The 12,500-nt window shown below is 51.7% G+C and overlaps 1 protein-coding gene across 2 annotated transcripts in view; it reads left to right on the forward strand.

Annotated features, from left to right (window-relative positions):
* The window catches only part of LOC105190134 (angiogenic factor with G patch and FHA domains 1), a 15,975-nt gene extending 14,755 nt beyond the window's left edge, over positions 1-1,220 (forward strand). The window contains exon 10 of one of the 2 annotated variants that reach the window (XM_011152685.2): positions 717-794. Coding sequence is in view for 1 of the 2 variants with exons in the window: in XM_011152686.3 (XP_011150988.1) it covers positions 717-866 (150 nt within the window). In the remaining variant the exon portion in view is untranslated. Of the gene's footprint in view, positions 1-716 lie in introns of both variants that reach the window. The other variant, XM_011152686.3, reaches the window with a different exon arrangement.
* The last annotated feature ends 11,280 nt before the right edge of the window (positions 1,221-12,500 follow it).

Genomic DNA, 12,500 nt, shown 5'->3' on the forward strand with positions numbered 1-12,500 from the left:
ACGGTGTCGTTAAATGTTAAACGATGTGATGTGAGGAGGAGACTCCCAAAGTTGTATTCCGAAGCTGCGCGAGAGCACGCTGCTTCGCTGTGCGTACCTGCGATTAAGCAGCAGGTTTGTCTGTAAGCCTCGAGAAATCGAGGGAGACGGAATTAGCGAAAGTACGCGCGGACGAAGTAAGGGAGACGGGGTCAAGTTGGCCCAAGGGTCATGTTGGCCGTGCGTTTCGTTTATGAATTTATCGCGACAGAAGCAGGACCACGTAGAGCTTGACCCGGTCTCTTTCCCGTATTCGTATTCGTCGGCGCCGAGGCGCGACGACGAAGCTTCGCGCGCGCGCGCGGCTTGCGGAAATGTGGAAAGCGCGATGCGCTTCGTCTTCTTCGCTCGCCCTTCCTCACTGTACCTCTCTGTACTTCAGGTTTCGTCTCTAAGTAAGTCAAGTAACGACGGTAATAGGTACGGTCTTGTTTGGCGCTTGGTAGATGGAACACGCCACTTGGCCCAAATACAGCCGTGGGACTCGGCTCTTTCGCCGAGTTTTGGCGAAGGACTCGCGCGGGAAATCACCTTCCTCCGTCGGCGAGAGCGTGTCTTTCGAAATTCCGCGCGAAACACGATGCACGAGCGGCGAGAACGCCTCATCTCTCTCTCTCTCTCTCTCTCTCTCTCTCTCTCACTCTAACGAAGAATCGTGCTTTTTCCTTGTGTCACAGGTGCCTATCAAGTGCAATCACGCCGACAAGAGCGGACTCGGATCGACGAGCGAGACGGACTTTTCCAACGTCGATGTGGACGTTAACGTGGGGAAGAAGCAAGCGGTATGGCGAAAAACGCAGAAACGTTACAAAGAAATAGCGGATTGAGATTCGTGTGGACGAGATAGATCGCCCCCCCCCCCCTCCCCCGTCTTATTGCCTCGAATTATTGCATCGGAAAGTCTCAAGCAAGGCACAAGACGACGAATCTTACGACTCTTGCAATAATTTGTAACGATACGATATCTTGTGCGGAATCGTCATGTATGTTGTACAGATGAGTGAGTCATATTTTAAAGATTTTGTTGACAAAATTTTCAGATACGAGCACATCTACAAATTTTGACGGTATCTTGAAAAATGATGCCAACCTAAGATATTTTTTCATTGTATTTATATTTTTAATTAAATCAATGTCTCTTTGTAACTCTTGTTATTTATAAAGAAAAGAAATAAAGAATATTGAAGAACAGCTTTTTTGGTTCAAGCGAGAGGGACGATTCACCATTACTCCCAACGCGGGAGAGATTTGTCGACGGAAACCGACAAATCCAGTTTTAATTGCGCTTGTATATTTGGTTAAGGAATCTTAGTTCTCCCCTCCGAGGGTCTCTGGGGGTCAATGGCGAAGCTGCGAAAAAGCGGCGGCGGGGGGGGGGGAAGCGAAAGCGACATGAAAGAGGAGACGAGAAAGACATGTGTGCGAATTCTCGGTGTACCGACACCGCTACACTTTTCGCAGATAAGATGCTGTTTGAAAGGGAGAAAGGTACAAAACGAGAACGAAATTCACCGCGTCGCGGTGTAAGTAGGAGCGATAAAACGGTATTCGAGAACGAGGGGTGGTAGAATCGAAGGATACGCCGCGCAGCACTCAGAAGTCTCCGAAAACATCGCTGACTAATTTCCAGTCGTTCTCGCTCGCTCCCTACCTCGTCTCCCCTCCTCCTTTTTCTCTCGTCTCTCGCGATAAAAAATCGATTTTATATCATCGCGGTCTACCTGGGCCTAATAGCGTCCATTCGCGGGGCCCACTCAGAACCCGACGCTAAACTATTTTCTCCGTTCCGGTCGTGCGCGAATTTTATGGAGCTTAAAAAAATGCCGCGCGCGACAGGACGAGGGACGGGGGGGAGAGACAGAGAAGGAGGACGATCAGAAATCTCGAAGCGGCGAGAGTCTTAAACTGAGTCACGACGAGTCACGAGTCGTAACTCGACGAGAGAAACCAGTGCGCGATTCTCTCTACCTTCTTTTCCTTTTTTTTCTTCTTCCTTTTTTGCCGAGGTAGAAATCGCGGATTTCGCAGAATTCTGTTTCGTCCGAGTCTACCTTACACAAGCGCGACCTCGGCGCGACAAAATCTCGGTGAAGGCCGTCGGGCGAGGTAAACATGTCGCCCTTTTAATAACGATCCGCGAAAACGCTTTCTTAAAAAAAAAAAAATGAAAAAAAGAAAAAACGCGCTAATCTGTCATCGTGCGTCTCACGCATAATTTCACGCGTGCATCTGCTTGACTCGATGAAACACAACGCGTTACATCAGCCGTCGCTGCAGGATGATGGCTTCACTGTTTGAAGAGCAAGAGTTAATTTTGAATAACGTCCCACTCGAAAGTCTACAGTTAATCGCGTCCTGGAGGCTCGTATTATGTATGTTGTGCCGATTAACGCACACTTTAATAGACTTTAACGCGAGCAACGTAACATCGAGCGAATAAAGATATTGAAAGACTTTGAAAACTTTGCGTTGTGTGTGTGTGTGTGTGTGTGTGTGTGGCGTACCGTATAGGCAGGTACACTACGCGAAAGAGCAAGAGCAAGAGACAGAGGACGGAGAGAAAAAGAGACGAGAGGCGGTCGGTGAAGAAGGATAAGAGCGAAAGAGCAAAGGGGGGAAGAAGGTGTGCAAGACGGACAAGAAGGCAGGAAATTGGCGAGGCTAGAAATAATTAGCGCGGTTATTTATGAGGCTCTCCTCGCCTTTCAATTATGCATTTCCGGGCGCGGGAACGAACTCACGGCGAGGAGGCGAACGTCGCGCGCGATGCAGGTACTACGCCGCTTACGTTTCCAATTCTGATCCGCCAATTCTCCAAACGAAAGCCGTAACTATAGTAATTACACCTTCTCCCCACCCTCGCGTTCGTTTGTCGTGTGAACTTTGCCAGAGTAAGTATACGGTGTTACATCCGCGAGGGAAAGAGAAAGGGAAAGAGCGTTTTCTTCCTCTCCCAATTGGAACCATTTCTTGCCAACTTTTGAGCGATTTTCCGGGAAGAAGAGAGAAAACTCGTCGCGAGTATACTTTGCGAGTACTGTTTGCGCGCGACAAAGGCGGCGACGTAATGCGCGGCGAGGGTATTTCCTCGCGCGAGGGTTGGGGAAAGTAGTTTCTTCGTGGCAACTTGGCGTCGTCGCGCCGCCAGTTACCGACGAAGAAATGAATAAAATCGTTGGCGAAGGACAAAACGACAACTCGCACATCGCACGTCGTATAATAACGTGCGATGAACGTGATGAACATCGGAGCGAGCAGTTTACGGAAATGTACCGTGCGAGTGTCAGAGGAAGATCGGCGGAAGAGACCTAGGCGGAGACCTCGGTGTCTAGACGCGGCGGTAACGCCGCCAGGTCAAATCGGTGCTAACAAATGGCTCTCGTTTGTTGCCTGTCAGCCATTTTTCGGCCCCCTTTTACCAGTGGACAGGCCTCATCTGGCCTTGATGCATCCCTCTTCTGACCGAAAGAGGAAAAGATAGAGAACCAGACTCCTCCGTCTGGCCGCTCTCGTTTTTCCCTATTTTTCCGAAACGATCCCCGTCCGTCCGTCCGACGATCGTCGGTCGAATCCGTTTTCCCTCGTAGCCGGATTACGTGTACGGTGTACGCCTTGCGCATTCTTTTCTTCCGTGTGTGACTTTCGTGTGTACTTACTAAATCACGCAGAAAACCTACGCGGAAGAAGAAAAAACAAGATAGAGGCACGCAAATTACCGTCGTAATGACGCAGCTGTACGCAACGGTAACGAGCGGTCGCGTCACGTGTCGTATCGTGGCAAAGTATCAGTTGATACTCGAGTAAAAACCCTCGGTTGATCGTTAGATGAAAGTCGCGAGTCGTCGGCAAGTGAAGTTTCTCTTCAGCCGCCCGAAATTCGTATCAACGTCGCGGCAACGTCCGCTCGCTCGCGCGCGCGCACTCATCGCATTTGCGCGAATCGGCGCTCGGCGAGAACACAAGCGATACTTTTCTCAGGCGCGATTAATTATACCGTAGACGAAACGTTAATGAGCACGCTTGGTGGGGTGGCCCATAGGTCACATAGCGATGACCGTGACGGCGTTCCGCGCGACGAAGACCTCCTCGCGACGAAGACACGCGAGACAATCCACAACGCGCGGGGATATTGCGTTCCGATGCACGCGACGAGATAAATGCTTACGCGAAATGACGAATTGCGGTCGCTCGCGGAGCTCGTCGTGTAATTCGAGATGACGTCTAGCCTACATCGCGAGACAGCGTATCGAATTCGCGACCATTGTCCATTACCGCTAAGCGTATCTGGTGAGCACACTTTCATGCCACCTGCGTTTCAAAGCCGCAAAACGCAGCCGCGACCGGCTTTGAGATTCTATATAATTCCCATGTGCAGGTGGTCGTCAGCGCGATAATAAATCGCGCTTAAATCAATACGAAGCTATCGTATCGTATCGTATCACTGTGTCGCGCATGGTATAATCGATAAAATCTCGTGCGCGTTCATGTCGCTCGATCGTTCACTCGAAATTATTCGTCCAATTCTCGAGCGCGCGCGCGCTCCTCCGTCTTTCTCGCACGCGTATTTGGGACGTATCGCTTGGGACAAAGTCCCGATATATTGTATCCGTACCAATCCGAAACGCTCGATGGATGGATGGCTCTTAATAATGACGCTTCATTATCACGAAACGCTCTAATGACAAAATGACTTCATCGCCTGCGCGCACGCGCGTGCACGGGGACAAGGGCGGAAACCGCCGATCAGCTGCATAATTTCATACGAGTAATGAGCAATAATGAAGCGCGTGTTTCCTACGATCCGCAAGTGCAATAACGCGAGTACCATATGTCGCCGGCGAGCGGCGAATGTTGCGTTTCCGCATTGAGAAATCCAATGTTCGTGGGAGATTTCTTCCTTCCTCTCGGAATTTTCTTCATGTTAGACGCGCGCCGATTATCGATTATATGCAAATCAAACGGGTTTCTCTCGAATCGTAACGATACTCCACTCCACGATCAATTGTACGCCGCGGACTCGGCCGCGATTGTCTCGAGCCGAAATCACAAGCGAACAACCAAGGATTACCAAGCTGCGCGTGAGAAGAGAAAATCTGTTCGAGAGGGGGCACTAGTGCGCACATTTTATCGCGCATTACTGCATACGCGATACAATCTTGAAATTCACTTCGTTTCACTCGAATTCAAACTGCTCTTGGATTAATCTTTTTCTCCGTAGCGTAGAAGAGGAAGAAAAAGGAGGCCCCGAGTCGGCCTCTCGTCGTCGTGCGATTTGCGGTTTCGATACGCATCGATCAACGCGAGGCGCCTCGCGTGTCCGACAACGAGATCGTCGGAGGCATGCGTGCGTGCGTGCGTGCGTGCGTGCGTGCGTGTATGCACGCGTGGGTGGGACGCAGGAGTGCGTTCGTTGTACGCGCGCGACGTTAATCGCGGATAAAGGGTTTCGCGAGAAGAATTCATAGCGAAAACGACACGACGTCGCGCGCTCGCGCGCGCGACGGTAATCACGGCAGCGGCGGCGGTGGCGAGCCGGATGTTCGACCGTAGGCACCGACAGAAACAACAAAGGGTCCAGTTCTGGCTGGGTAATAATCCATGGCTGCTGTTAGCGTTTGTCCACCGAGCGTTCTAATAGACAAGCGCGCAACGTACGTACGTGTACGCGGCGCGGCGCGACGCCCGTACGTGTGTGTGTGTGTGCCGGCGTACACGTACGTGTACGTACCTCTGCGCTGCGCGCGGTTTGTAATTGAAGGCTAGGAATGCGGACGCACGCATGAAGTAGCAGCCGGTAGACAGTGCAGGATACGCTTTTGCAATGTACCGCGAGCGCGCATTTATGTATGTCCCTATTGCCAAGGGAGCGTGCGTAGGCCGTGCCCGCGTTAATTAACGATAGAAAAAAAAAAGAAAGAAAAACGAATGTTCGTCGATCTTACTCTCTCGGCAGCTATGCGGCGCATTAGCCGCGTGCGTGCGTGAGTATACACCACCGTGTCGCGAAAGGTATCCCCCGTGTCCTCGGAAGAAGGAGGACCCCCTCGCTCTCCTTTGGTCTCCACCAGTCAACGGAGATCGCGTTGAATTCCACCAACGTGCCACCAAATATCTCTCTCAAGTCGAACCAAGTTCCCAAGCTTACCTACCTACCTACCTACCGGTTCTTTATGAATCTGAAAACTGACCGCCGCGTAGAAGAGGAACGTACATCGTACGTCTCGTACGTCTGCCAAAGATACGCGCGGAGATGCTCCGTGCGTTCGCGTTCAACAACGCGCGCGAAAACACGCGCGTAGTCCGCGCGACTATAATCCCGAAGAGTTCAATCACCCCGCGCGCGAGAAGGGCGCGTGTGCACGTGTTCGCTATTACAGGGGACACGTCACAACAATAATAGTAAGTAGGTTGTACGACTCGCCACAATTCGTCGCACAGGACGCGGACTACTCCCATAGGACCACATGTGCCTGTACGAAAAGACCGCCTTAATCTATGATACAAGTGGGTCTTCCTGTTTTGCAGGTCGGTCTATGCTCGCGCGCGCCTCCCAGACACCACACATTGTGGCCCGGATCTCGCCGCACAGAGGCAAGCCGAAAAGCAGTGTCTCTCATCGGGGGCGTTTCTTCGTCGTCGACAACGGGCTCGTTGTCGTGATATATCGCGCTATTACGCCGCTCGCTTTAGCTCGCAGCTAAAGTGACACCAGATCCCCACCAGCAACGACTCGACATCGATACCGTATTAATATGCCGGGCAATCCGGAGCAAGTATCAGTTAGTTGTGTCTTCGTCGTCTGCCGAGAGACAAAACATGTGAGAGGCATACCGTAAGGTCCGCCGCGTATCGATATGGAATGGACACCGCGATGTGAGCCACGATCGCGACGTGCGCGACGTGGAGAAGAGGAAGATCAGTCGAAATCGTTCGAATCGAATGTACGAGCTCTTTTTCATGATTCTACGTAGTGAAGCAACACGCAGCTCTCTGCTTCTCTCTCTCCCTCTCTCTCTCTCTCTCTCTCTCTCCCCCTCTTTCTCTCTCTCTCTCTTGGCTCAAACGTTTCGCGCGCGCGCGCGCGAGAGTTCCATAGGTATCGTCTCGCATAACGCCAGATGGATAAAACGACTCGGTTGAGGTCACAAAAACGCGATCGTTGCCCGTGGAAATGTTCGTAACGCGTAAGATAACCCTTTCATTCAGCAGAGATCACCAGCACAAGTGCTATAAATAGTTTCACGTCGCTGAATGAGACGAGTTCCAGGAAGGCGAGGCAGACGCTTCTGACTCGTCGGGGACAAGAATATCGCGTAGGTGGCCGGAATGGGACGAAGAGGCGACGAGGCGAATAGAGCGACTCGTAAGAAAGTAGTAAAGCTTATATGCGACGAGAAACTGCAACTCGTCGCGGGCGTTCAATCGCTCTCTTGTACGCTCCAACGATAGGCACTTTCACGTGACCGCTGCTGTCACGTGTGTGTGTGTGTGTGTGTGTGTGTGCGCGCGCGAGCGAACATTCGGCCCAAGTCGAATTGCGAAGCAAATACTCTCGCGTCACTCTCTGCGTCGCAAGAGTGAGAATGTTTCGCCCGACACAAACTTGCGCCGAGCGTGAATCTTCCTTACTTCTACGCTTACGTTAGTCACTGAGGATTTCTTCGCGAACAACACGCTGTGTGACATCTTGGATCTACATTTCGGCACTTTCGGAACTTTCGGAGTCGTCTTTTATAAATGAAGCACATTCTAGCCAGTAGCTGCGCCATATTAGTTGAAATATACGAGAGGATCGTTACGCTTGACACCGTCGAGCCGTTACGCGAGATAACGCTCGCGGTTTTTTTCGTTTTTTTGTTCTTCTTTTTTTTTACTCAAGCACGATCCCTTTTTTCCCCTCTTAAAGCGACACGTCCCGCAATTTCATGATTTATCCCGGTGAGAGACGCGATATAGAGACGCCTCGTTGATTGGTTCTGTCATCGGGATAAGCCAGCTTTATCGCTCGCATTTGTATCCTTCGAGACGAAGCGCGAGGCGATTCGATTTATCGACGGCGCGGCGGCGGCGGCGGCGGCTTGAAAGGAAATTTCCTAGAGCGCTCGCGCGTCTCGCGCGTATTTAACAGAGAGAATCATATGTAAGACGGTGCGCGCGCGCGCGACGGCGGTAATTTCCACCGAGCCATTATTATTGCATTAGCCAGCGGCCGAGCGCCGGATCTCATTTGAATTATTTATGTATATATAAGCTTGCGAATGAAAGGCACGGAGATAATTGCAGATTGCGTACGCGATGTTCCGCGCGCGCACTCGCGCTCGCGCGTACCGCGCATTCCGCGAACGATAAATGTAACGATTACGCTCGCAACAGAGCGCTCGCAAAAGAACGCAAGAAACAACGTGAAAATTTTGCGAGACGCTCGGTGCAGATTGCGGCAAGCTGCCGCTTAATAATCAGCAAGCGTTAAACCTGGAAATTTTCGCCCGATTAAGTCATAGAGACAAAAAGTTCGAACATTCCGGTCCACTTGACACCCTGACTCTGAAGAAAACTCCGTCGTTATCCTCGACGCGCGCGACATCTCAATCTCCCGCTGACCAGCCTCCCTACTTCTCGCGGGGAGAAAAAAGTGCGAAGAAAATCGGAGACGACACGACTCCGCCGAGCGTGCACGTGGATATGCACGGCGACGGCGGCGGCGGTGCAGACGGCTAGGCAGGTAACGCGGGGCACACAAACTTACGTGTGCAACACGAGCATTCGAGAGCGACGCATCGAACCGATCTAGGGAGTCGACCGATAATTAGCGGCGGTTACGTCAGCTGAAGCTTATCTCGCCGCGCGATTCGGCCGTGGTGTGTGCGCGCGCGCACACGCGCTTACGTGCGTGCGTGCGTGCGTGCGTGCGTGCGTGCGTGCGTGCGTGCCGTCATGCACACGTAGCAATTGCGCCAACGCGCGTACGCGCACATACGCGCTCGCGAGCGCGCATAACATATAGGTAATGCGATAGCTATGTGGCACAGAGTTACGCGAACCCAATAATACGTCTGACGGCCGTCTAGACGGGCTACGTGAACGCGGCACATCGCTGTGCTGTACATATATATATATATGTGTGTGTGTGTGTGTGTATGCACGTGTAATCCGCCGTACGCACGATCGTACTCGCCGCTGTACGCGTCGTACGTAAGTACATACGTACTTACGTATGTGCGCGGGCACGCACGCATGCACGCACGCACGCACGCACGCACGCACGCACGCACACATGTACGTACTTACACGATGTGACCACACGATGGCTCGTCGCGTCATCGTCGGACGGGATATAACGCCGTGCAAGCACGGGCACCGGTTGCTGCCCTCTCGCTCTCGCAACAGTCGGATATCCTGCGATATCGAGGGGCATCGTCCACATCCCGAGCTGATTCGGCTTGGATCAGCTCAAGCCCGACGACGTTGCGCTAGGCGCGAGCGTTGCTCACGTCGTCGTCGTCGTCGTCGGGGCGAGATCCGTTTTTTCTTCGAAACCGTTTCACCGATTCTCATTTTGGTGCACGCCGGTGAAACGCCGCGATGATTGCTGTTGACTGCGAGAGAGAGAGAGAGAGAGAGAGAGAGAGAGAGAGAGAGAGAGAGAGCGTAATCGGCGAGTCAATCACCAAGGGATACGATAGAAAAATCCCTGCTGCACATGCACATTCTCTTATTTCCTCTCACTGGCGCTCCTTACTGGCGCTTGCGTGATTTTCACTTCTTCAAGGCGCAGTTTATCGTCGTCTTGTACTTGTCACTTAATGAGACGCGGTAGTGTCATAGCACCGTGATCGCCGGTGGTCGTCACGGCGTGCAACGTGTCGATGCAGCCGATAATACCGTGTTCGAGCGAATTCCAAAGGATTCGTCACGTCTCTCTCCTCTTGTCTTTCGATCTCTGCGTCGATTTTCTAAACCTCGTCCACGCGATCGCGTCGCTCCGTCGTGTTGGATCGAGCCGACGATGGCGTTTTAACGATGTAAAGCAACATCCGCCCTGACGCGCGCGCGCGCGCGAGAGAGAGAGAGAGAGAGAGAGAGAGAGGCGAAGATAAATAGGCAGATAAATCCACTCATAAAAAAGACACGTTGTCTCATTGTCACCTGTTTTCCGCGATGCCAATTTTTTATCTCAATCACGATGCAAACTCCGGATGGTTACGTGAGCCACTCGTCATCGCGACGACTACATAGTATTTTGACAATTTGCCAAGAGACAAGCACAAAATAATGCAACCATAATAAAATAATGTCAACACTGAGGAAGAAAAAATTATAAAATTGCCACGCGCGTTAGCAGATACGAGCTTTCGTAACATACATACGTGTCGCACGTGACAATGCGCATCCACAATACTCGAAAAAGACTTAGGAAACAATGCGGTAGCGTGCGCGCGCGTTTGTAGAGCGCCTGGTAGAGATAAATAAATAGTCCGGTGCTGCTGGAGATAGATCTATAGATTGCTAGCCGGAGAGGATAACTCTCTCGCGGGCACAGACTCGGTGTCGGAGTAGTCTGTGCCCGGAGGACGAGGGGCAATGATATATTAGTTTAGCAAGGAAACAGAATAGAAATAAAGGAAAAAAAAGCGTACGGGAAAAGGGAGGGAGGGAGACAGAATGCGGGTAGTACGCCTACTTCCTCTCGCGCGGCTATCCTGCGCGCGCGAGAGACGTCTCTCCCCCGGGCTCTCGCTCTAGGATCGACTACGTGTGTTGTACTCGCGAACGGAACGAGGCGTGAAACCAGTTCGCATGGAGAACCTCAACGGTTGTTCTTCTCACGCTACTTGGACAGTCACTGGCTACTCATAGATAGTAATCGTAATTACCCGGCGGACGTGGTTGGCTCGCGGTACAACCGCGTCCTTTTCTCGCCCCGTCATCGTCGTTCCTCACCGCGGCTCCTTTTACATCTCTTTTTATATCGCTCTTCCCGTCTCTTTCTTGGTCAGGAATATTTTCTTGGCTGTCGCCACGCGATCCTCACGACCGGAGGGATATCCGCCAATCTGCACTCTTCACACGCTCGCATCAAACGCGCACTGTACTTATCCCGCGCTCGCGCGTGTCTTTTATACGCACACACACACACACACACACATATCCCCCCCCCAACCCCCTCACAGGAGGGTAAGGTGAAAATTACGTTGACGTGAATGTTACGGTCAAGACGTAACGTCGAGACGATCAGACGATTTCGACGACTTTGGGAGAAGAGAGAAAAATCGAGCATCCTCGAGTAATTCAGACGTCTGTTCTCTCTCGTCCGTGGTCAGTTTTGTCTTAAACGCGACAAGTGAGTCCGAGAAACGAGAAAGGATATTCACGACGTTTAATTACGCGCGCTCAAGGCTCGTACTAATAGTCGTTACTTGAAACTTGTCTCAAGTGAGATACTCCTGGTTTGAGTTTTTAGAGTTACATGCGAGACTTTCCGCGAAAGTCGCGCGTATTACGAATATAACGACACTCGCATATCGCATGATTCGATCGAAGAACAAGAGACTGAGAGAGAGAGAGAGAGAGAGAGCTGTGATTTAAACATATCCGAGTCTGGATGGGGTCTGTTTTTACGTACGAATAACGCACGATGGTGAATAATGTCCTTCTCGTTCATCTCGCTCCTCGCGATGGCGCAATTATATCGCAATACATTAACAATCAGTCCCGATACAATGACACTGAAAACGATGTCCACCGCGCGATACATCGGCGCGGCGCACCCCGTTCGCTGATTGCGAGTTTGGTTTTAGTACGCTCGGTTCCGCTCATCGAGTGTACTTCTTTCGTCAGGGAGTGCGAGAGCACCCCGGTTGCCGTAGCAGTAGACTAATGATTCCGTCTGAGTGGGAAATTGACCACTAGGGTGCTGAAAACCTTCGACCGCTGGTCGAGAGAAGGAGAGAGAGAAGAGGTCCATTGTCCCGCGGGCCTTAGCGAGTGCTTTTCAGTTTTTTAACGGCGCTATGCGCGGAACTTGGAGAACGCATCCTCCATACAAGTTTCTTCAGTACGTGCACCGCGAACGGCCGTAATTCCGCAAAAGTGATTTTGCTTTTCAGCCTGGCTCGCGACGGCCGATTTTCGCGAGGTAATTGAAAAAGAAAGCGGCGAGAGAGAGAGAGAGAGAGAGAGAGAGAGAAGCCGCTCATCTGAAAAATTCCAAATAGCTAGCAGTGTCTGCAAGATGTCTGCTATGTAACCCGTAAGAATGCAAGTTTACATTATAATGAGTACTGGTCGTGGCGGAGAGATCCGATCTCTCGGCGCAATAACCGCAGGGCGTCGATATTTACGTAAGGCTGCGCAGCAACGAGATCGGAGATGGCCAAAGGCGCTCGCGAAGGATACTACGTGCAACTTTGCGAGAGAGCGCGTTTAACTTTCGGTATCGTAAGGGGTATACGCGAGAGCGT

Source organism: Harpegnathos saltator, unplaced genomic scaffold (genome assembly GCF_003227715.2).
Source record: "Harpegnathos saltator strain DR-91 unplaced genomic scaffold, Hsal_v8.6 scaffold12, whole genome shotgun sequence".
Taxonomy (NCBI): Eukaryota; Metazoa; Arthropoda; class Insecta; order Hymenoptera; family Formicidae; genus Harpegnathos; species Harpegnathos saltator.